General features: G+C 37.8%; 1 protein-coding gene across 2 annotated transcripts in view; it reads right to left on the bottom strand.

Annotated features, from left to right (window-relative positions):
- WWP1 (WW domain containing E3 ubiquitin protein ligase 1) overlaps positions 1 to 21,193 on the bottom strand; it is a 117,295-nt gene that overhangs the window by 45,255 nt on the left and 50,847 nt on the right. For both annotated transcript variants that reach the window (XM_049700392.1, XM_033439805.2), the window contains 4 exons: positions 18,684 to 18,821; positions 18,521 to 18,587; positions 15,297 to 15,481; positions 6,956 to 7,292 (listed from right to left, as the gene is read on the bottom strand). In XM_049700392.1, the coding sequence (XP_049556349.1) occupies positions 6,956 to 7,292; positions 15,297 to 15,481; positions 18,521 to 18,587; positions 18,684 to 18,821 (727 nt within the window). The remainder of the gene's footprint in view (positions 1 to 6,955; positions 7,293 to 15,296; positions 15,482 to 18,520; positions 18,588 to 18,683; positions 18,822 to 21,193) is intronic.

Below are 21,193 nucleotides of genomic sequence, written 5' to 3'. Positions count from 1 at the left end.
TTTTGTCTCCTTTCCTCCCATTTCCTTCGTACTTATTAATTTAACTACAAATACTTTCTAGTTGCATAAATCTCCTCTCAAAATATTCAAGCTCTGGGATTCCCTGGTGGCGCAGTGGTTTGAGAGTCCATCTGCCAATGCAGGGGACGCGGGTTCGTACCCCGGTCCGGGAAGATCCCACATGCCACGGAGCGGCTGGGCCCGTGAGCCATGGCCGCTGAACCTGCGCATCCGGAGCCTGTGCTCTGCAACGGGAGAGGCCACAACAGTGAGAGGCCCGCGTACCACAAAAAAAAAAAAAAAATTCAAGCTCATTGGGTATTTTATCAGTCACACCTGCCATCAAGCTTTCCTTTCATCATCTTGCTGGTAACTCCTTTCACTTGGATCCCCCGTCCTTCACTTTTATTTACCTAAATTTGGAGGAACAGGCATCCTGGTAGCCTCCTCAGAAAGTAAACTTACATGGGAAGTAAACTTTTGGAAACCCAGGATGTCTGAAATGTATTTATTCTGTGTGCACACTAACAGTGAGACTAGATCCAGAATTCTAGGCTGAATATAATTTCCCTCAGCATTTAAGGTATATTGTCTCCTAGCTTCTTGTGTTGATTCTGAGAAGTCTAATGCTTTATGAGATTTGATGATTATGAGATTTGCTTTTTTTCCATTTCTTTTTAAATCTCTGGAAATGTTTATAATTTTTTCCTTTGGCCCCAATGTACTAAAATTTTCATAACAAGTTATCTTAATATAGATTTATTTTCACTTATTATCCTGAGTTTTGGTGACCCCTTTCCATAAGAAGTTCCTCCTTCTTGTTTGTAAAAGGTGGGTTATTTTTGGTTATTTTGTTAAATATTTCCTCCTATTTTCTCTTTCTGGAACTTCTCTTATCAGACCTTCTGAACTGGTCCTCTAATTTTTCTATTTTATTTCTTTTACTTTATAAATTTATGTTTGTTCTACTTTCTGGGAAATTCATTTACCTTTATTAGCCACATCTTCCAGTGAATTACATTTCCAAGAGCTTTTTACAAACCTCATTCTTCCTTAATATGTTACATCTACTCTTGTCCCTCTTAGAATATTAAAATAGTCTGTTTTCTTCAAGAGCATTTTCTAGGTTGTTTGTTTTGATCTTTACCCTTCACATTAAAAGGTTTCCCTCAGATGTCTAATGAGTAGGGCACCAAAAAAACTGACCAGGAGCTTTGTAGGTGGGGCTTGTGGATTGTGGAATTAATTGAAGGGCAATATAATGAGGCTACTTTGTTGGTGAACAAACAGATTATCAGTATTTTAGTCTTTGGGCAGCGGCGTGGGCGGGGCTTTGACAGAAGACACTTCCAGTCTCCTGGGTGGAATAGTAAAATCCTGGTTGTCAGTATTTTGGGATTTGGGTATGAAAGAAGAATGTGGGCTTGGAAATTCACTTATAACTTTATTCAATTATTAACATCATAAAGGTTCACTTATGTCCCCTGGTGTAGTACAGTACCTTGCCCTCAATTGTGCCTGGTGTTCCAAATGCAGAGAACCTCCAAAGAAGAAACCCCTAGGCAAGGTAGCAGTCCTAGCTGCAGGAAGGAAAAGTAGGGATTCATTTCTCAATGTGACTTTCAAACAATCTTGCTGTTTACAGTGCTGTCTTCACCGCCACTTCCAAAGGTATCTGATGCTGCCAATTCCTGGGCCTTCAGGGTGGAAGCCTGAAAGGAGTTTCAGGGGCTCCAATGCGTAGAACTGGCTTTCCCCACTGACAGGCCAGAATTCAGCTCTCTTGGATTTGCAAAGTCATCCTCCAGATGACTGCAACCTCATGAGCGACACTGCACAAAAGCACCCAGCTAAACCACTTCCAGATTCCTGAGCCTCAGAAACTGTGTAAGATTATGTTTGTTGTTGTAAATTGCTAAATTTTAGGGTAATTTGTTACACAGCAATAATTAATACAAAAGGAAATACTATAAACCCATTCAAAAGGATTAGGGTTAAGCCTACACATTTAGACGAAAAGCTTCACGAAGGTTGGGCCTTGATCTATATTGCTCATCAGTGTACTAATAGCACATAGCACAGTGTCTGCCACAGAAGAGATGCTTACTAAACATTTATTAATATTTGGTGAATGTGTGCACCTACTTGTACTGACATGGAAATATGACCAAGTTTTAAAAAGCAACTGAAAAATAGTATGTAGAGTGTGATTCCATTTTCTTAAAATAATTCTACAAGTCTTTGCAAAATAGTAATTCACATAGTTGCTTTTTATCCTTTTCACCTACTTTTATCCTTCCTCTCATAGAACCTGTCACTATCTGACATTATTGAGTAGGTTTTTAATGCAAGGCCACTGCTGGTCAGCCTGCTGTAACACTAGCTCCACAGCAGCAGAGTCTTGGGCTCTCTTGCCCCTCTGAACACCCAGTGCCTGGAACAATGACTGAGAGAAGCTCGCAAATATATGCCACTGGAATAATATTTAGACACCACTCTCTCTGTGGTAAGCTTAAGGGGTACTTTAAAAGTTTCTGTATCATTTAAATGTTTTATTTGGTCGTGTCTTAATTTTGTGATCAGAAACAAATTTTAAATTAGGGGACGGCTTCCCTGGTGGCGCAGTGGTTGAGAGTCCGCCTGCCGATGCAGGGGACATGGGTTCGTGCCCTGGTCTGGGAAGATCCCACATGCCGTGGAGCGGCTGGGCCCGTGAGCCATGGCCACTGATCCTGCGCGTCTGGAGCCTGTGCTCCGCAACGGGAGAGGCCACAACAGTGAGAAGCCTGCGTGCCGCAAACAAACTCCTGTCATGCCCCACCCTGTCTTCCTGGGGTAGGGCATCCCAGGTCGTGGACATGCCGTGTACCCAGTTGCCCTCTGCTGACAACGTTCTTGGGACAAAGAACTCCTGGCCCACAGGGGAGGAGCCTGGTCAGTTTCACCACCTGACCCAGTGACTCTAGGATCCCAGTGTGCTTTTCTCTCCTGCCCTGACAGCCGATTCACAGGAAGGCAGCTTGCTGAGCTTTTACTCCCAGAGAGAGAGTCTACCTTTGGGGGCATGACGGTTGCCAAGAATGAGTCCCCAGTGTGTGAGTGGTGACCAGAGCAAGCCTTGGGCAGCAATGAGGAAGGAAGGTGCTGGCAGGGGAAAAAGGCGGTACCGGGATAAAGGGGCGTGGTCTCAGGCTTGATGTGGGAGACTCACAGTGACAGCCAACTAGAGCTGTACCCGGGGGTACTATAAAAGTGATGAGCTGGAACTGGCGAGAGACTAGATTATCCCTGCAGTGGAAATTCATGAGTACCCCTCAAATAGTTGCAAATTACCAGGTCGATTGATGAGACTTCTCAATAGAATTCTTTAATTTCACAGGGATAAGTGCTAACTTATAATCGCTACACCTCACCTTCAACCATAATACTCTCCCTTCCTAGTATTCAGATGTAGCCTCCCTTTCTCATAAATTTCCAAAACCTACTGTTGAAGAACGACCTTGTTAAAATAATAAATGTGGAAGAATTTTGTTAAATATATTACAATAAAAATGATAGAATTTAGTTGCTGAGTGGGTAACTACTGGTTTCAAACTTGGATAATGGGGTAGGTGGTAAGACTTGCCTTCTCATAAACCACGACCAACAGTTGCCCCTCTCTCCTGTATGGCTTGCCAATCTCTCTCCTGGCTCCTGCCCATCAGCAACTGACCACCATTATTAGGTCACTGCCATTTTTTAAAACAAAAAACTACTCCTCAATACTGTATCTTTTCTTGCTCACCTCTACCAAACACTCCTCTCTCCCTGTGTGTTCACAGGGAAAAAGTTTTATGCGTTAGTTCTCACTCTTTCAAAGAGTTTTCTAGCACACTTCCATCCCTTCCATTCACTCCATCACACAGCAGTCTGAATACAGCTCTATTTCCCAGAAATCATTCTGTCAGAGATCAACAATAAATAATCTCTTTGTTGTTAAATGCAATGGGTGCCTTTCAGTTACCTTACTTGAATTTTCAGTAGCTTTTGACCTTGTTACCATTTCCTCCGAATCATTTACAAGCCAGGGCCTTTGCCCAATTGCTCACTCACTCAAAATCATTTAATCAAGCACTAATTCACTTATAAATATTTATTGAGTACCTGCTATATGGCAGGCATAGTTTTAGGCACAAGGAATACAGAAATGGACAAAATACAGCCCCCTTTTCAGTCTAGTGGAGAGAAAACTGACAAAAACACAAAAATGTATGTCTCATGGTGATTTAAGTGTTATAAAGAAAAGTAATACAAATAACATCATGCTGATTAAAAGAACCCTAGTCAAAAGAGTACATACTGATTCTATTTATGTTAAGTTCTACAACAGGGAAAACTAATCTATAATCTATTGTGGAAAAAAGCTTTTAAGGAGGAACAGTGGCTGCCCCCCTCCAAGTAGGGACAGGGACTGACTGAAAGCTTGAGAGAACTTTCTGAGGTGATGATAATACTCTAACCTTAATAAAGGAGTGACAAATGAGCATTTGTCAAAACTCATCAAAATGGTACATTTAAGACTCATGCATTTCCTTCTATGTAAACTTTACCAAAAAATCTTTAAGCAAATATTGAATTCTAGTTAATGATATGCAAGCCGAAGTTTTGAGGGGCAAAATGTACTGGTATCTGCAACTTAGTTATCAGGAAATTATATTTAAACATTAGACAAATGGAGAGATGAAGAGATGTGTGATAAAGCAGGCAGAGTAAAATGTCAACTACAGAACCTAGTGGTAGATAGATATATGGGTGTTCACTGTAAAATTCTTTAAATTTTTCTGCATGTTTGTAAATTTTCATAACAGAAGGTTGGGAAAAAATAAGGCAGGGGATGGGGTTCAGAGGGACCTGATTTGGACAGAGGGAATCAGGAAAGGCCTCTGGAGCAAGGTAACATTTGAGCAGAGACACACAGCTCTCTGAGGAATAACACTCCGCACAACAGTCAGAGTACAAGCAAAGAAAGGGCTCTAGGCAAGACGACGCTTGGCATAACACTCACTGGGGCTGGAATACGCTTCCTTCAGAACACTCGTGATTCTAGCATCTACGACTGTACTGTGTAGTTAGCCACATAAGTTACCCAAGAGCGGACACACGGGAACTAAGAAGATTGTTGCGGAAAGAGGGAAGATGACGCAGATTGGAAACTGCTGGCTCAGATGGTCACACAAGCCAAGTGCTGCATAAGCCAGAGGGGTCACCCTTGCCTCCAGCCTCCGACTCTACCTCCCACAGCTAATTACCACACCCATCGTAACGTCGCCCCAGGAGACTAGCATCTACCTTAGTGCAGGCTGTTTTTACTTCTCACCTGGATTAGTAGCATCTCAACCTTCTAGGTAACAGCTCACAGAGTAAGAATACACTTTACATAAATGCCTCTGTTCACCCTAGACTGCTATTTACCTACAGATTTTACACACATAAGCACACATCAGAAAAACAAACTTTCCCAAAACAGTGTTTACCTAACACACTTCAGTTTTCTATTCTAGTCCATGTTGACTTACTTTATTATGTTTTCAAATGCTGGTCACAATCTATTAATAGGCTGCAACTTGCAATTTGAAAGTCACTCATCTAGATCCCTACAAAATTCTCCTAATGCAAAGATCACATACAGTGGCTACAGGCATGCTGAAGCATGTACTTGGCCACACAGAATTAAGTTTATGTACTTACCACTTTAAACAGGAATATGCCCACTTCTCTCATGTATGAAACAACCTAGCTGCTATTCTAGCTTGTCCCTTAACTCCTAATCTGTCTATACCACTCCTAGAATAATTTTACTAAAATGCAAATATGACTGTGGCACTCCCCTGCTTAAAATTCTTTAATGTTTATTCATGGTTTTCAGGAAAAAACTCCCAAACTTTTAGCAGGTATACAAAATTCTTCAGAGGACTGTTTATTCTTCAGTACTACATAGCTTGCTTCCTCCAACGCTCAACTCAAGCTGTAAAAAAATACCATTTCCTGAGTTCAGTTTACTCGTTTATGGATGTTAGAAATCCGAATGTGCAGTTGGCGCCACTAAGAATGAAACCTTTCACCACTTGTGCCTCCATTATTGCTGTGCTAACTCCTACGCCTCTTTCAGAAATCCACTCAAGGGTCACCTCTTCCAGAAAGTACTCTTTATCTCAGTATAGCAGGTTACTCCCCACTAACTTCCCTCTACATATGTTCCCTCCCACAGCACCCTAAACTTACACACCTCTTGCTTAGCTTTAATTGAACTGTATAGACAATGACTATTTATTTATCTTTACCCCACATCAGATCATGAGGTTCTTGACAGTAAGAAGAGCTTCTTATATATTGGTGTCATAATGGCAGACACATGAGACTAAGATAAATGACTAAGTTGCCAAAGACAGAAGGCAAAGGGAAAATGAGAGATTTTTGAGAGGAAAGGGAAGATACTGTATGGCCAAAAATGCTTGCAGGAAGCAGTGGAGATTTCCAGTAAGTAGATAAAAATAAGCTCAGAGAAAGCTCTGGTCTTGATATATAGATTTAATAGTTAAAATGATGGGAGAGTATAAGATTCAACAGAGGCAGCACATTCAGGAGAAGACCAAAGGCTGAAACCACGATTAGGCAATAGGCAAAATCAGATGAGCCAGTAAAGAGCACTGAGAAAAAACAGTTCAGAAAGTAAGAAAGGGTATGGACACAGTGACTGTGATGAGCAAATGATGGCAATGAGGTAGAGACCTCTAGAGGTGCAGTTTCCACAGCTAGAGAGTAGAAATTCTAACTGCTGTAAGCTGTGCAGGACAGCACTGTATACACCGTACTTTCATCACAGCATTCTCAAACTGTATTGTATGTATGTTTAAAAACCTGAGCCACTAAACAAGCTTCTTGGAGGCAGAGACAATCGATCATTAATTTAACATACCCCGATGGCAGAGTTTCTGTGTTGGCATTTCCAGACTGCTGCCGGACAGGTTCCACACAGACATCTGGCTGTCTTAATTTGGCTGCTTCGAAGGCAGAGCTACTTCCAGAACTGGAGGTAGAAGGATCTAATGTACTTCTAGCTTCAGACCCAAATGCTGCACTGTTAGAAAGAATACATTCATTGTTTTCTGAGGAGGTCAGTATTTCTTGAACTGGAGGATCTTCGACAGTAGTACTAGTGCAATTTGAAGACAAGGCGGTTTCTCCAGATACTATTGCAGTACCCGTGGTGGAAGCATTATCAGTTGGCGCAGATGAGGATGATTCTCCATTAACTGAAAGGGGAAAATTTGTAAGATGATCTATCAAGGAATGACAAAGCAACCAGTTAACTCATCAATTACATTTATTCAGAGCCTAATTTATACTGAGCAACATATCAGGTATGGACAGAAATTAAGACAGACAATAATTTTTGTTGTTCACATTTTAGAGATGAACGTTTAAATAATAAAACTTAAGACTATATATATATATATGTATATATATACATATACATATATATATATATATGTATATGTATACGTATATACCAATAACCCTAACTTAGAGAAAGAGAAAACAACATGAACAAACGTTTTTCCTCCAAAGAATCAATTCTGAATATCTGCATGGGTTATATAAAAACCTTAAAATGACCCCATTCAAGCTCCCTTTCCTATGCAAATGCAGCTAGTATCAAAAGAACTCTTGCCAAATATAAAGTGGCATTAATTCTTAAGAAAGTACTACAGGGGACTACAAAAAGATCCAGGAACTCGTTCTACACTTTCTAAAGAAATAACCCAGCACTGGGATCCAGTGATATAATTTTCTTTATTTTCATTCTAAATGTGATTCATCCATTTCAACTACATGTCACTATAAAAGTGAGTGAAATTAAAACTGGAAAGAGAATAAATTATTGAACAAAATCTATTAGAAAATCACACATCAAAGTTTTAACTGAAACAGAAAAGGGAGACATAATTAAGAGTAATGGAACGTTCAGGTGGATTTTTCAAGAAAGATTTAAATAGTGGGAAGGACAGAAACGAGTACTATTAAAGGAATCAAACAGTAAGCACAAAAACAACAGAACCAATGAAGTTCTGTACCAACTACAGGGGGGACTAGCTTTGGGAGAAAAAAAATTATTAACAAAATATAAAAAATAAAATGTTTATAGTGCTACCGGTACTCAACACTGTTAGATAACATGAAGAAAAGAAAAGAGAATGTGCAGAGAGACTAAATTCTGGGTCTCTTACATGACATTCAGAATTGATATATGATAGTCAAAGTGAATTTACTCATTTAATTTTCACTCTTCAACAATGCAGAAATTAATTTCCAAAAAAAGAAAAGATTAGCAATAGTATTTTCAAAGCAAAATAACACTAAATGGGAAAAGAGGAATATTTGACAAAAGACAATCCAGTCCAATAAGAAAGAATCATAAACTCTTAGGCTTACTAAAACATAGCACATGCTACATAAACTGTTAAAAACAGAGGAAGAAAATTAATTATTAAATAGCACCTTTCAGTTGTTCAAGGCAAAAACTTCTCTCCTACAACAATTCAACAATACAACAAGTGCTCTCAGCTCTTCTCTCCGTCTACACCACTACCCCTGTCCACCGTTCCTTGTTTACTCTACTGCAATAGCGTCCTAATTGGTCTGCCTGCTTCCTCTCCGGTCCAACTCCAATCCATTCTCCAAACAGCAGCCAAAATAATCTTATAAAAGCATACACAGATGTTTTCACGCAGTAATTAAACATACCCATTACAACCAGAATAAATTCCAAACTCTTTACCACAGCTCATGACAAAGACTCTACACAGTCTACTCCACAGGTACACCTGACTTCTCAAAATGGTCTCCTTTCTGTTCCTTGAATAGAACAAACGCCCTCCCATTCAGGGACGTGCACTTGCTGTTCCCACTGTCTCAGAATAGCTCCTGACTGGCTGCTTCTTATCACGCAGAGTCCAGACTCAACCGCTCCTTCAGAAAGGCAGTGCTGGGGTATCTTACTTAATGCTGAACCTGCCCCACCATCCCTCCAGGCTACACATTAGACTGTTTTCTCACGTTCTGAAATATTTTATTTGTTTTTATTTCCTTTTCATTGAGTTCAGAATGCAAACACTGTCAGACTTGTTCACTTTTGTATTTTCAACAGTTACAACATGCCTGGCATACTAAAACAATAAATGTTAAATAAAGACAAATCACAGAGAAAAAAGTGAACATACCTCTGTCAAAACTAGGCAGATAAAAAGAGCATTAGTAGAAATATTAAGTATATGAAGGATTTAATAACACAGTCAATACACCTGTTCTAAATTACAGGGTTAGAGAGGTAGTTTTGAGTTTCCATTATATATATATTCCATCCAAACAATCTAAGAATTCTTAGAAAAAAATGACATGTAAGGGACCAAAGGAAAATCCCAATTCTATAATCAGAAGGTGACATTCTGACTATAATTCAATAAAACTAGAAACAAAACAAAATACAACTTATTGAAATGTTTACTAAAAGTCTGGCAGAGTTTGTTAAACATTTTTTTAAGGATTATCTTATTTAACAGAACAATGCTATGAGGCAGATATCAGCATTATTCCCATTTTACTGGTGAGAAAATTGATGCTTATATGTCCATAAAAATGACAGTTCTCCCCCACCCACAATTTTGCTTAGAAGATTAAAAAGAAAACTAATTATTAAGTTAAAGAAAAAAAAATAATGAAATCACAAACTTTAGGGAAACTAAGGGCAATGAAAATATTTGTATCAAATATTTGACATGGCAAAAGAAGTATCCAAGGATATAAGAACAAATAGCAATAAATGAGCTTAGCATTCAATTCCAGAGCTAGGGGAAAATGGTAGAAGGAAAGGAATTAAAGGAACAATAGATCAGAATTTCCTAACTTACCTGATCAGAATCAGTTGGGATCTTATAAAAAGTATAGGTCTCAGTTTCCATTCTAGAATTACTGAATCTCTAGGGGAAATCTCTAGGGAAGGGTCTGGGAATCTGTATTTTTAACAAATGCTTCAGATGAATTCTTACCAGAAAAGTTGGAGAAACCATGAAATAAACGTTTCCAAATTTTATAAAGAAAAATATAGTTTGGAATACCATGTACAACTTTATATCAACAAGTCTGAACTATATAAACTCACTCAGGAGAAAGAAAAATTGAAAAGATGAGAGTAGAAATGGAAAAGGTGATGAAAGATCTAATACTATCCTTCCAAAAGGCACCAGGCTCAGTTAGTTTTTTGAAGCCTTCAATGAACAGATTACCCCCGTGTTGTCTGAAGTGTGATAGTACATTGGTGGAGAAAAAGAAAAAAGGAGTTCCTTAATTTATTCTGCAAGGGTAATATAACCCTAAAACTGAAACTGAATAAATTAAAAGATGGCTCAATATAAGGAAATTGGGCTTCCAATTGGGCAGTGGTTGAGAGTCCGCCTGCCGATGCAGGGGACACGGGTTCGTGCCCCGGTCCGGGAAGATCCTACATGCCGGGGAGCGGCTGGGCCCGTGAGCCATGGCCGCTGAGCCTGCGCGTCCGGAGCCTGTGCTCCGCAACGGGAGAGGCCACAGCAGTGAGAGGCCCACATGCCGCAAAAATAAATAAATAAATAAATAAATAAAAGCAAAAGTCTAATAAACTTGTGAAATCAGTTATTTCTGCCTGAAACTTACCAAACTGAGCTCTACTTTATTAACACAACAGTAATTATACATTAGAAAAAGTCATTTCCACTAGAAGCTAGGGGCAGGGAGAAAAAGTAAAGAAGAAAATAATATTTTCTTAAATACCACTGTCCTAGGACTATGGTAGATGTTTTAAATTTATCTCATTTAACCTTCGAAACAATCCTATATGGTATTATTGAGTATTAGTCTCTTTTTATAAATGGAGAACCTAAATTTTTAGGATGTTAAATTTGTCCAAGGTCACATGGTTAAAGCATTAAGTGGCAGAGGTGGGACTGGAACCCAGTTGTGTTAGAGGCCAAATCTAATCTCTTCAGTCACGACTGCCTCCCATTTTAGCTTAAAATAACTACCAATATTTACCAACTAAGCTGATCAAATGGATCCTCTTAAGACTCAAAAGAACAGGTTGGGGGTGAGGGGAAAATGCCCTCCCCTCCAAAAGTCCTCATGTACAATACTGTCTTTGATGAAAAGAAATCATTTGTATTCAGCTCCAGGCCCACAATCCCTTATCAGAAACTCTTGGGACCAAGTGACTTCCAGAATTCATAACTTCAGAATTCAGGAAGATAATATGGCACATATATTGTCTATTACACTAACACCAAGTCAGATTGGGGCCTACACACTAATTAAACACAGTATTACTTCTGTAGCAAAACAAAAGGATACTCACACTAAGCACAAAAAATTATAAATACCTTCAAGTCAGTTCCAGTCATTTTGCCATCAAATGAGTTTACCAAAAAAACTTCTGGTTTTAAAAATTTTAGGGTTTGGGGGGGGTCTTCCCTGGTGGTGCAGTGGTTAAGAATCCACCTGCCAACGCAGGGGACACAGGTTCAATCCCTGATCCAGGAAGATCCCACAGGCTGCGGAGCAACTAAGCCCACGGGCCACAACTACTGAGCCTGCGTTCTAGAGCCCGTGTGTCGCAACTACTGAGCCTGCATGCTGCAACTACTGAAGCCCGCGCACCTAGAGCCTGTGTTCTGCAACAAGAGAATCCACTGCAATGAGAAGTTGCACTCTGCAACAGAGTAGCCCCCACTCACCACAACTAGAGAAAGTCTGCGCAGAGCAACAAAGACACAACACAGCCAAAAAAAAAAAAGATTTTAGGATTTTGGGATCACAAGTAATGGATTAAAAACATGTAATGTGTCATACACAGAATATGCACACTTCCACCCCATCAGCACTCCAACAGTGAAAACTGATTTTTAAAGTTCCTGATTAGAAAAAAAACCTATTTTTACACCAACACCTTAAAGCAGACTACCCCTTGAAAAGATACCTGAATTCATCATCCTACTAAGGGGTGACAGATCATACAGATGACATTGGTTAAGTGACTGCTACCAACAGAGTAGGTTCCAGAAGTCTTTGTAAACCAGCCAATGGAATGAGGACAGTTAGATTGTTTGGTCAGATGTCACCAACAACAAAAAGAACATGCAAACACAATCACTAAGTTGACTGGGGGAATATTATTTGAAGCTTATCATGGTATAAAAGATGAACATCATAACTATGAGACACTATAAAAATCACACATATCTAAATGAACAGGAAAGCAGAGAGGTGACAGCCAAAGAGGTGGATGTCAATTACAGCTCCTCTACTAGCTGGGATCTCTTTGTGCCTCAGTTCCTTCACAAGAAAAATACTAGTACTTATTTTGAAGAGTTACTGTGAGAGTTAAATCAGTCAATGAACATATAGTGTTTAGAACATGTGTAGCACAAATATTAGCTGTTATTCTGATTGTCTTAGGTTTCCTTGCAATTATTGTGAATGTCTTGGGAATTATTTACAATGGAGCCTTCATTTCTAGTTACCCATGTGTGTGTTTTACTTTCACTTTGAAATTTCAGGCAAGGATAAATAAGAGGAGAATGTGGAAAGTGAATCTGTTCCCAACAGAAACAGTCTACAAAGTATTTAACAAGCTGTAGAATATAAATAAGAGATTCTACAATGAGGGGGAACTCAGCAAGTCCTTCTCTCTTTTGCATCAACATCTGAATAAGCCTGAAAGCTGAAACATGCAACTATGTAGTGGTCAATGGATACTTTCGCCAATCTACTCTAGCAGCTAAATATTTTAGAAAGAAGAGATAAATCCCCAAATTCCATATACTTTAAATGGAAGGTGATGACAAGAACAAAACAGAATGGTTGCATAAGTCTTTCTGAAATGAGCATTCAACATTCTTACACTTCTCATGAATAAAGAGTAGACTTAATCAAGAATTGGCACTGCTATCTAATTACTACCAGAAATAATGGAATTGGATCTACCATTCTGAATCCAATGATAATCCCATATAACAAATCAAGCCTGGTCATATAAGGGTATTATTTTTATTTTTTACAACTCTTTGGAGTGTTCTCAAGGAAGCTACAATGCTTATAATGTAAATTTATTTATGGGTAGATAACTAGTTTTTGTGTGTGTGTGTGGTTTTTGGTATGGGTAAATATGGGTAATTATTCGATAACCTAAAAATCCATAGGCCAAAAGCACTGGACTTATGTTTCATTGTTAAGAACTCTGGTACTCAGATAAGCCATTTTTCTATGTGTGATATTTAAAAAAAATAAATTTGTCCTTCCCATAGGTACTTTTCCCAGACTATTTTTTAAAACTGTAAATTTAATTTAGGAGAGATAATATAAGTCAGAGTTCTAGGAAACTCACTATTGTATTTACTCTCTTGGAATTAGTGAGAATGTTGGTCACATTATGGTACCTTTTCATACAGATTCATAAAAGATGGAATATCAGGGGCTTCCCTGGTGGTGCAGTGGTTGAGAGTCCACCTGCCGATGCAGGGGACACGGGTTCGTGCCCCGGTCCGGGAAGATCCCACATGCCGCGGAGTGGCTGGGCTTGTGAGCCACGGCCGCTAAGCCTGCACGTCCGGAGCCTGTGCTCCGCAACGGGAGAGGCCACAACAGTGAGAGGCCCGCGTACCACAGAAAAAAAAAAAAAAAAAAAGATGGAATATCAGGAATAGGAGCTGTTTTTTTTGTTTGCTTTTTGGTTTTTCTTGGCCGCAAGGCTTGTGGGATCTTAGTTCCCCGACCAGGGATCAAATAGGACCCCGGCAGTGAGAGCCCCGAATCCTAACCACTGGACCGCCCAGAAATTCCCAATAGGAGCTATTTTAACTGGTCTGTTCTTAATTTAGAGACAATCCTGAATAATCTAAAATGTTTCCTTTTCCCTTTTGCTAATAAATCTGAGGCAAATGTTCTTACCAGAAAGGATACCAGAATCAGAAAATAAATGCATTCTGCTCACTAATTTCACCCTGTTTATCTGTGTTTATCTTCTCTGCATTTTCCAGACACCTTAAATTAATGACTAATAAGTCTACTTATTGTGGGTACTCAGGATCTTTAAGTCTATCTTTTTTAAAAAAGGCCAGCATTAATAAACAAATTAAATTTTCAAAAAACCATTCATGTCAGTTCCCACGTTTACAAAAAACTCACCAAATGCATGGTAAATATCCCCCCAATCTTGGGTATAAATATACAATAGTCTTATCTATAAACCCATCTATTTTCATTTAATTACTAAATTACTTCCTTACATGTTTCTACTTTTTAATACTTTCCCATAAATAGATGAAGGAAAGAATATAGGCTCTGGAATGAAAAAAATAGGATTCCAACTCTAGCCCCAAGACATACGCTAGTAATCTGAAGCAAGTCCTAAGATTTGAGTTTCAAGAAATTCATCTGGGGCTTCCCTGGTGGCGCAGTGGTTGAGAGTCCGCCTGCCATGCAGGGGACATGGGTTTGTGCCCCGGTCCGGGAGGGTCCCACATGCCGCGGAGCGGCTGGGCCCGTGAGGCATGGCCACGGAGCCTGCGCGTCCGGAGCCTGTGCTCCGCTGCGGGGGAGGCCACAACAGTGAGAGGCCCGAGTATCGCAAAAAAAAAAAAGAAAGAAATTCATCTAATTTATAAAGATCAAACAAAAAATGATTTATGAATATTACAGCTGAATCCATCGAAAGACAGGATTATAGAAAAAAATCTTCCTTAGGCAGTCCTTCTATAATAGAATAACAGTTACTCTTAGAAAATATAAAACTTTTGGAGAGTTACATCAGCTCACAGTACATTTTACTACTAAGTTATGTGCCAAGAAGTAAATATTTGTATGGTAAAAGGTTAGGAACCATTCATTACTAACAAATCAATGAATTCCCTCAAGTTCTTTTAGAAATATATTCTATATTATGAATTAAATAGTATTTTTTGTAGCATACAGCCTAAGAATCTAGCTATCAAGTAAGTACTTGCTTAGTGAAATGTGTGGTTATTTCTAAACTAATACATTTTTGGAATATCTTCCTAAATAATCTAGAAAAATTCAAATTACTAGAAAAAATTTCAGGTATTGCAATCTTCACGTTCCTTTTATAAAACTGAAGATTAAGAAAGATTGTACGATAAGAAAAGTACAGGTATAGATAATAAAATTTAATTTCGTTTTCATTTAAACAATGTGTCATAAGCAGCCATGCTTACCAGTGTCATTGGCAGGCTCAGATGTGAGTGGTTTTGGAGCTGGTGTGTTTTGGGGTCTGGCAGCAACCTGAGATGGAGATGAAGGTGTGTTGTCTCCATTAATTACATATGAACAGCATGAGTTTTGTACTACAGTGTTTGTAGGTACGTGATTATCTATTCCATTAGTACCTTCAGCAGCCAACCTATAAAAAAAAAAAAAAAGGAAAAAAAGCCTTACTTCAATGAATTAAGTACAATTAAATAACCTATCTATTTATTTATTTTTGGCCACGTTGGGTTTTCATTGCTGCATGTGGGCTTTCTCTAGTTGCGGCGAGCGGGGGTTACTCTTCGTTGCAGTGCACGGGCTCCTCATTGCAGTGGCTTCTCTTGTTGCGGAGCACAGGCTCTAGGCACAGAGGCTTCAGTAGTTGTGGCGCACGGGCTTAGTTGCTCTGCGGCACGTGGGATCTTCCTGGACCAGAGCTCAAACCTGTGTCCCCCGCATTGGCAGGCGGACTCCCAACCACTGTGCCACCAGGGAAGTCCACAATTAAATAACTTTTCATCAGAAGTTTCATAAGAAATATTTACCAAGTTCTTAACATTGAAGCAAAATGATAGGTATAAAGAGTAATGAACAAAAGATACCCTGATTATTTTTTTAACAGGTTATTTTTTACATTTTATTACATACTTTGCTATATTAAAGTTTAAATTACTTTCAGTTCTAAGTGTATACACACTATAAGATAAATGTATCAATATATTGAGATATACAAATATACTAAGTCAAAATGAATTCAGTCCCTCAAACCAATGTTCAATTTGTACATTTTAAATAGTCTTAAATAGACTTAAATTGTCTTAAGAATATTAATATTTATTTTAAAATGCTCTGAAAGTATTTTCAAAAAGGTCATGAAACTTATAAAAATCAGTTCCAAACTGTTTATTGGAACTTTATTGAATACTGAAAGACCAAAAAATTCTTAAAAAATTGATCACAAGTTATTATGTACTAACACTAAAATAATGAGTACATGATCAGAAAAAGCAAAATATTATATCCCAGAGTTAGAAGAATTTACAGTGCATTCATACTGCAATAAATAAATAAATATATCTACAACTACAAAATCAAACACTTTGGCAGGGAGTTAGGCCCTACCATGTAAGTGACCAAGAGAGCTTTTCCATATACACAAGTCACCCTGTATCTCTTCTCCAGAGAGCAGCCTTAATTTTTTAAAAAATATAAATCAGATCACATCTCAGTTGTCCCACCCCATCTATCTCTCTGATCTATTTCTCTCCAAGTTCTTCCTTGCCCACCTTGCAGGAGACATACTAGTAAATTAATTTTATATGAAAATCATGCTGAAAAGTCTTCAAATGTTTATTATAAATTATTAGACACAGGGAGTAAAATTATAATGACTTAGAAGATTATCAAAGAAAGGTTAAATATATTCTAGAGTTATAAGAGTCTGCAGAGCATAAATTAACTAGAAATAGGGTCTTTTTACTTGTTATTTCCTCTGTCTGGAATGCTCTTCCCTGAAATCTCTCCATGGATGGTACATTTTTTGCCTTTTAATTTTAGTTCGAATGGCACTTCCTCAGAGATGATCCCCTGACATTTCTCTTTAAAACAGGCTCCTTTACATTCCTGTCACCCTGTCCTGTGTTTCAATGACTTCATAGTTCTTACTGCTATCTCCAATTAGCTAATTTATTTCTTCACTTGTTTACTGACTACCTCTATCCCACCAGAATGAAAATTTCACAGGAACAGGACTGTATCCTTAGTGCCTAGACTAGTGTCTGGCACCAAACAGGCACTCAGTAAGTATCTGTACGATAAACGATACTTTCCCTTGTCACCTATATATTTGGAATGAGATGTGTTGAGGAACTTCTGGCAGGTGAAGTTTTGAAAAATTTCCCAAGTGATTTTGATTTGTACACCCCTCCCAAGACACCCAGCAAGGATCAGTGATCTGGCAGTCCAAGTAAAAGAACCCAACTCAAGTTCTCCTGGTGCTTGTAGAACTAATCTTTGATTCAAAATGTGTTACTATACAATAAACAATATTAGGTTTTAGCTTGGTAGTGATTCAAGCTCCTTTATCCATCTAAAATTGTATTTCAAAAATTATTAAGAACAGATATATATATGTACATATAGATGCACACACGCTAATGCATTTTAATCTACCTGTTGTACCCTTTCAGTCCTGAATTTTCTCAGTGTAAATTATAATGTGGATACTAAATAAATTTAAGCCAAATATATATTCAGAAGACATACTGATCTGTTCAAGTGCTCTATGAAAATCATTTAATGGCAATTTAGGAGTAATATTAGTAACTGCAGATTAATGAAAGTCACACTTTGTCATATACTGGCATGCTTTTTCAAATGCAACAAGTCAATTTTACAGCAATATATTTTCATATTTTCAGGTGTTCATTCCACTATATTTGAGCTATTACATGCTTTTATTCTAATACAAATTATTTCAAACAGGAAGTCTCTATTAACTGTCATCAAATGTGAACATATGGGAATCACAGAGATGGCAGAATGATCTCTGAGGGGAGACCGCAATCTGTGCACCATCTATCTTCTAGTGATTACAGGAAGCTGCCAATTCAGACAGCAATAAGATGACCATTTCCCCACATTATCTGACTCTAATTACTGATAAAATATGCCTAAATACAGATTTTTAAAATACATTTCCAATAAAAAAGAATGAAGTTCTGACACTTGCTACAACATGGATGAACCTTATGCTAAGTAAAAGAAGCCAGTAACAAAATATCATATATTATATGATACCATTTACAAGAAATGGCCAGAACAGGCAAATCCACTGAGACAGAAGATTAGTGGCTGCAGGAGCTGGGAGGAAAGAGGGATGGAGAGAGAATGTTCATGTGTACAGAGTTTCTTTTTGAAGATGGTAAGAATGTTCTGAAATTAGACAGCAGTGATGGTTACCCAACTCTGTTAACCTAAAAACCACTGAAATATACACGTTATTCTTATGATATGTGTATTATCTCATTAAAGCTGTTATTTTTCTAAAAACTACTTTGATAAGAATTCAACCAAATGATATGCTTAGATACAAGCTTTTAAATTCTATGGCAAACTCTAAACTAAGGTTAAAAACTTCATATGTGGGAAATGTTAATTACTTTGTCACAAATACTAAAATAAAACATTCTACCTGGTGGTTGTCCTTGCCGAAGGGTCTCCATTTTCATGTAAGGCATCACCATTTTGCTGTATTTCCACTGAATGACAAAAAAGAAAGACACTAGGTTTTTATATACTTCTTGCTGTTTTTTTTTTCCTTCAAATTTTGAAAACACATGAAGTTATTAGCTTACTGGTTGGGGATGACCTGCAGTTTGTTCTATTTTCTTGCTCAATCACCAGTCCATCAAGCACAACTGTTAATTCACCAGTTTGCACAACACCATTCTTGGTTTCCAAGGAAAGTTTTAATTGTTCTTTCACTCTTTCCACTAGGGGGAAAAAAAACCCCTAATTTAAACACTTTTGTTATATACAAAAATATGTTTTAGAAATCAAAACTACATATCAAGAATTACTCTAATTCAGTGCTTGACGGCTACATGTGGAAAGAATTATATGTGTTTTTATCTATGGGCCCTTCTATACTACACCAGAATCACTTCCTTTCTCACCTAGTTGAATGACTCCTTTCCCTCTACCACATACTTTCAATATCACCTTTAATTGCCCCTTTGCACAGCATAAACCTCTGAGAATATACAAATATATCTAGATAATAAGCTCAGCAATTGCCTAAACTTGTTCTTTGTCCCAAGGTACCACATAAGACTTGTGGTTAAGGCAAAATTTCTGCAGGAGAGTCAGGGGGTTTGGTTCTTAATCCCAGCTCAGGAACTTCTAGCTGTATTTGAGTAAGTAGTCAAAGTAGTCAAGCTACCTAAAGCCTCAGTTTCCTCATTACAAAATGGAGATAATAGAAGCATCAAACTAAAGGAACTGTCATAAGGTCCAAATGCAAAGCCACAGAGAAAGTTCTTAGCACCACATCTGACACACAGTAAGTGCTCAATAAATGGTAATAGTTTATTATTTCTTTTTCATATAAGGCCAAATATTTCTTCCTATTATTAGGATATCTAATTCTTACTTAAACTCAAAGTCATTTTGCTTCAACTTCTCCTATCCCACAGAATACATATCAAAAGTATTAGTGATCCCATTATTATCCAAAATGAGGCCAGTTACTTCAATCTGATCTTCACTTCTGAAATCATGAAACATATTTCTTCTTAGATTATGTCCTTGACTTTGGTCCCTCCTATATTTAACAAATTTGTTGGGTTTCTTTTTCCATTTACCAAATGTCTAGCACAAACATATTGACTAATTACCCAAGTACAGAAAATATAAGACAAAAAAAAAAAATCTGTAACAACTAACCATTAGACAGGAATTCTTTGCAAAAAATTTAAAAACCATGTAATAAAGAAAACCTTGTAGAAGACCTACCCCAACCATTTTCACCACCATAAACCTCATTTCCACTCCACATCGCAAAATCAACATTAATAAAAACAGAGAAACTAGAGGACATATTAATATTAAAGTACCAAAAAAAAAAAAACCCCAACCCTACAAAACCATGAATTTCAGTTTTATCTAGATTCTAATAATCTATGTCTGAAGAAAACTATATTGACTACCATTCTATTTCATTTTTGTCACCTTTCTCTATTTAAAGTATCTGGAATTTGGAGGTTCAGCTCTCGTTCCTAAAATATTTAGCTATTTGAGTAGATTCTTAAAGAATAGCCTTTTACTCAATAGGCTTTGAGTAGATTCTTAAAGAATGGCCTATATGGGAAAAGAATCTAAAAAAGAGTGGATATATGTATTCACTTTGCTGTACACCTGAAACTAACACTACATTGTAGATCAACCATACTCCAATAAAAATTAAAAAAAAAAAGAATAGCCTTACAAAATCACTTTAAAGTAGGTCTCTTGGTAGTAAATTCTCTCATTTCTTTAAAATCTGTAAATGTTTGGAGTCTCATCCTGCAAGATTTGTTGGACATGCCGACTTTGTATTGATAATGATCTCTCAACTCTTTGAAGATATTTTTCCACCATCTTATCCTATTACTGCTAATTATGTAAGCCTGATTTACAAATCTTTGCAAATGACCTGTTTTTCTCCATAGCTGCTTTTTTTTGTCTTTGGTGTCATGAATTTCACTTTGATGAAAGCATGACCTCCTCTTTATCATCCTTCTTTGGATATCAATGAATCCAGGGGCCAGCAAACTATAGACCATAGGCCAAATCTGGCCCATTACCTGTTTTTGTAAATAAGGTTTTAGTTGAACACAGACATGCTCATTCATGTACATATTTTCTATGGCTGCTTTCCAACTACAATGGAAGAGCCGAATAGGTGCAACAGAGATTATATGACCTGCAAAGCCTAAATATTTACCATCTGGTCCTTTACAGAAAATGTTTGCCAACCTCTGCTTATGGGTGGCTTCTTACAATTTGTGATCTTTGATGCTGAGTTCATTTTCTGATATTAATCTAAGGGTAATCTTTGGGCTTTAGTACAGGCGGGGTCAGTTTCTTATTCTTTCAGTGGTGTGAGGGCACCCCAAGAGTCAAGACTACAGGAGTCTAAGCTCAGCTCCCCTAGCTGGCTGTCAGCCAAAAGTGCTATCAGCATCATCCACTAAACTAACTCTAGTTCATAAGGTTTTGTCTTTTTTTTTTTTTTTTTTTTTTTCCGGAAGAACGGGGCCCTTGGAGACCACCCCTGCCTCTTTGCAAAACTCATCAATGCCACAGAAACTCGTCCTATCCAGGA

Source organism: Orcinus orca, chromosome 17 (assembly GCF_937001465.1).
Source record: "Orcinus orca chromosome 17, mOrcOrc1.1, whole genome shotgun sequence".
NCBI lineage: Eukaryota > Metazoa > Chordata > Mammalia > Artiodactyla > Delphinidae > Orcinus > Orcinus orca.
The sequence above is the reverse complement of the archived record's forward strand: the minus strand, read 5'-3'. Positions and strand labels throughout refer to the sequence as shown.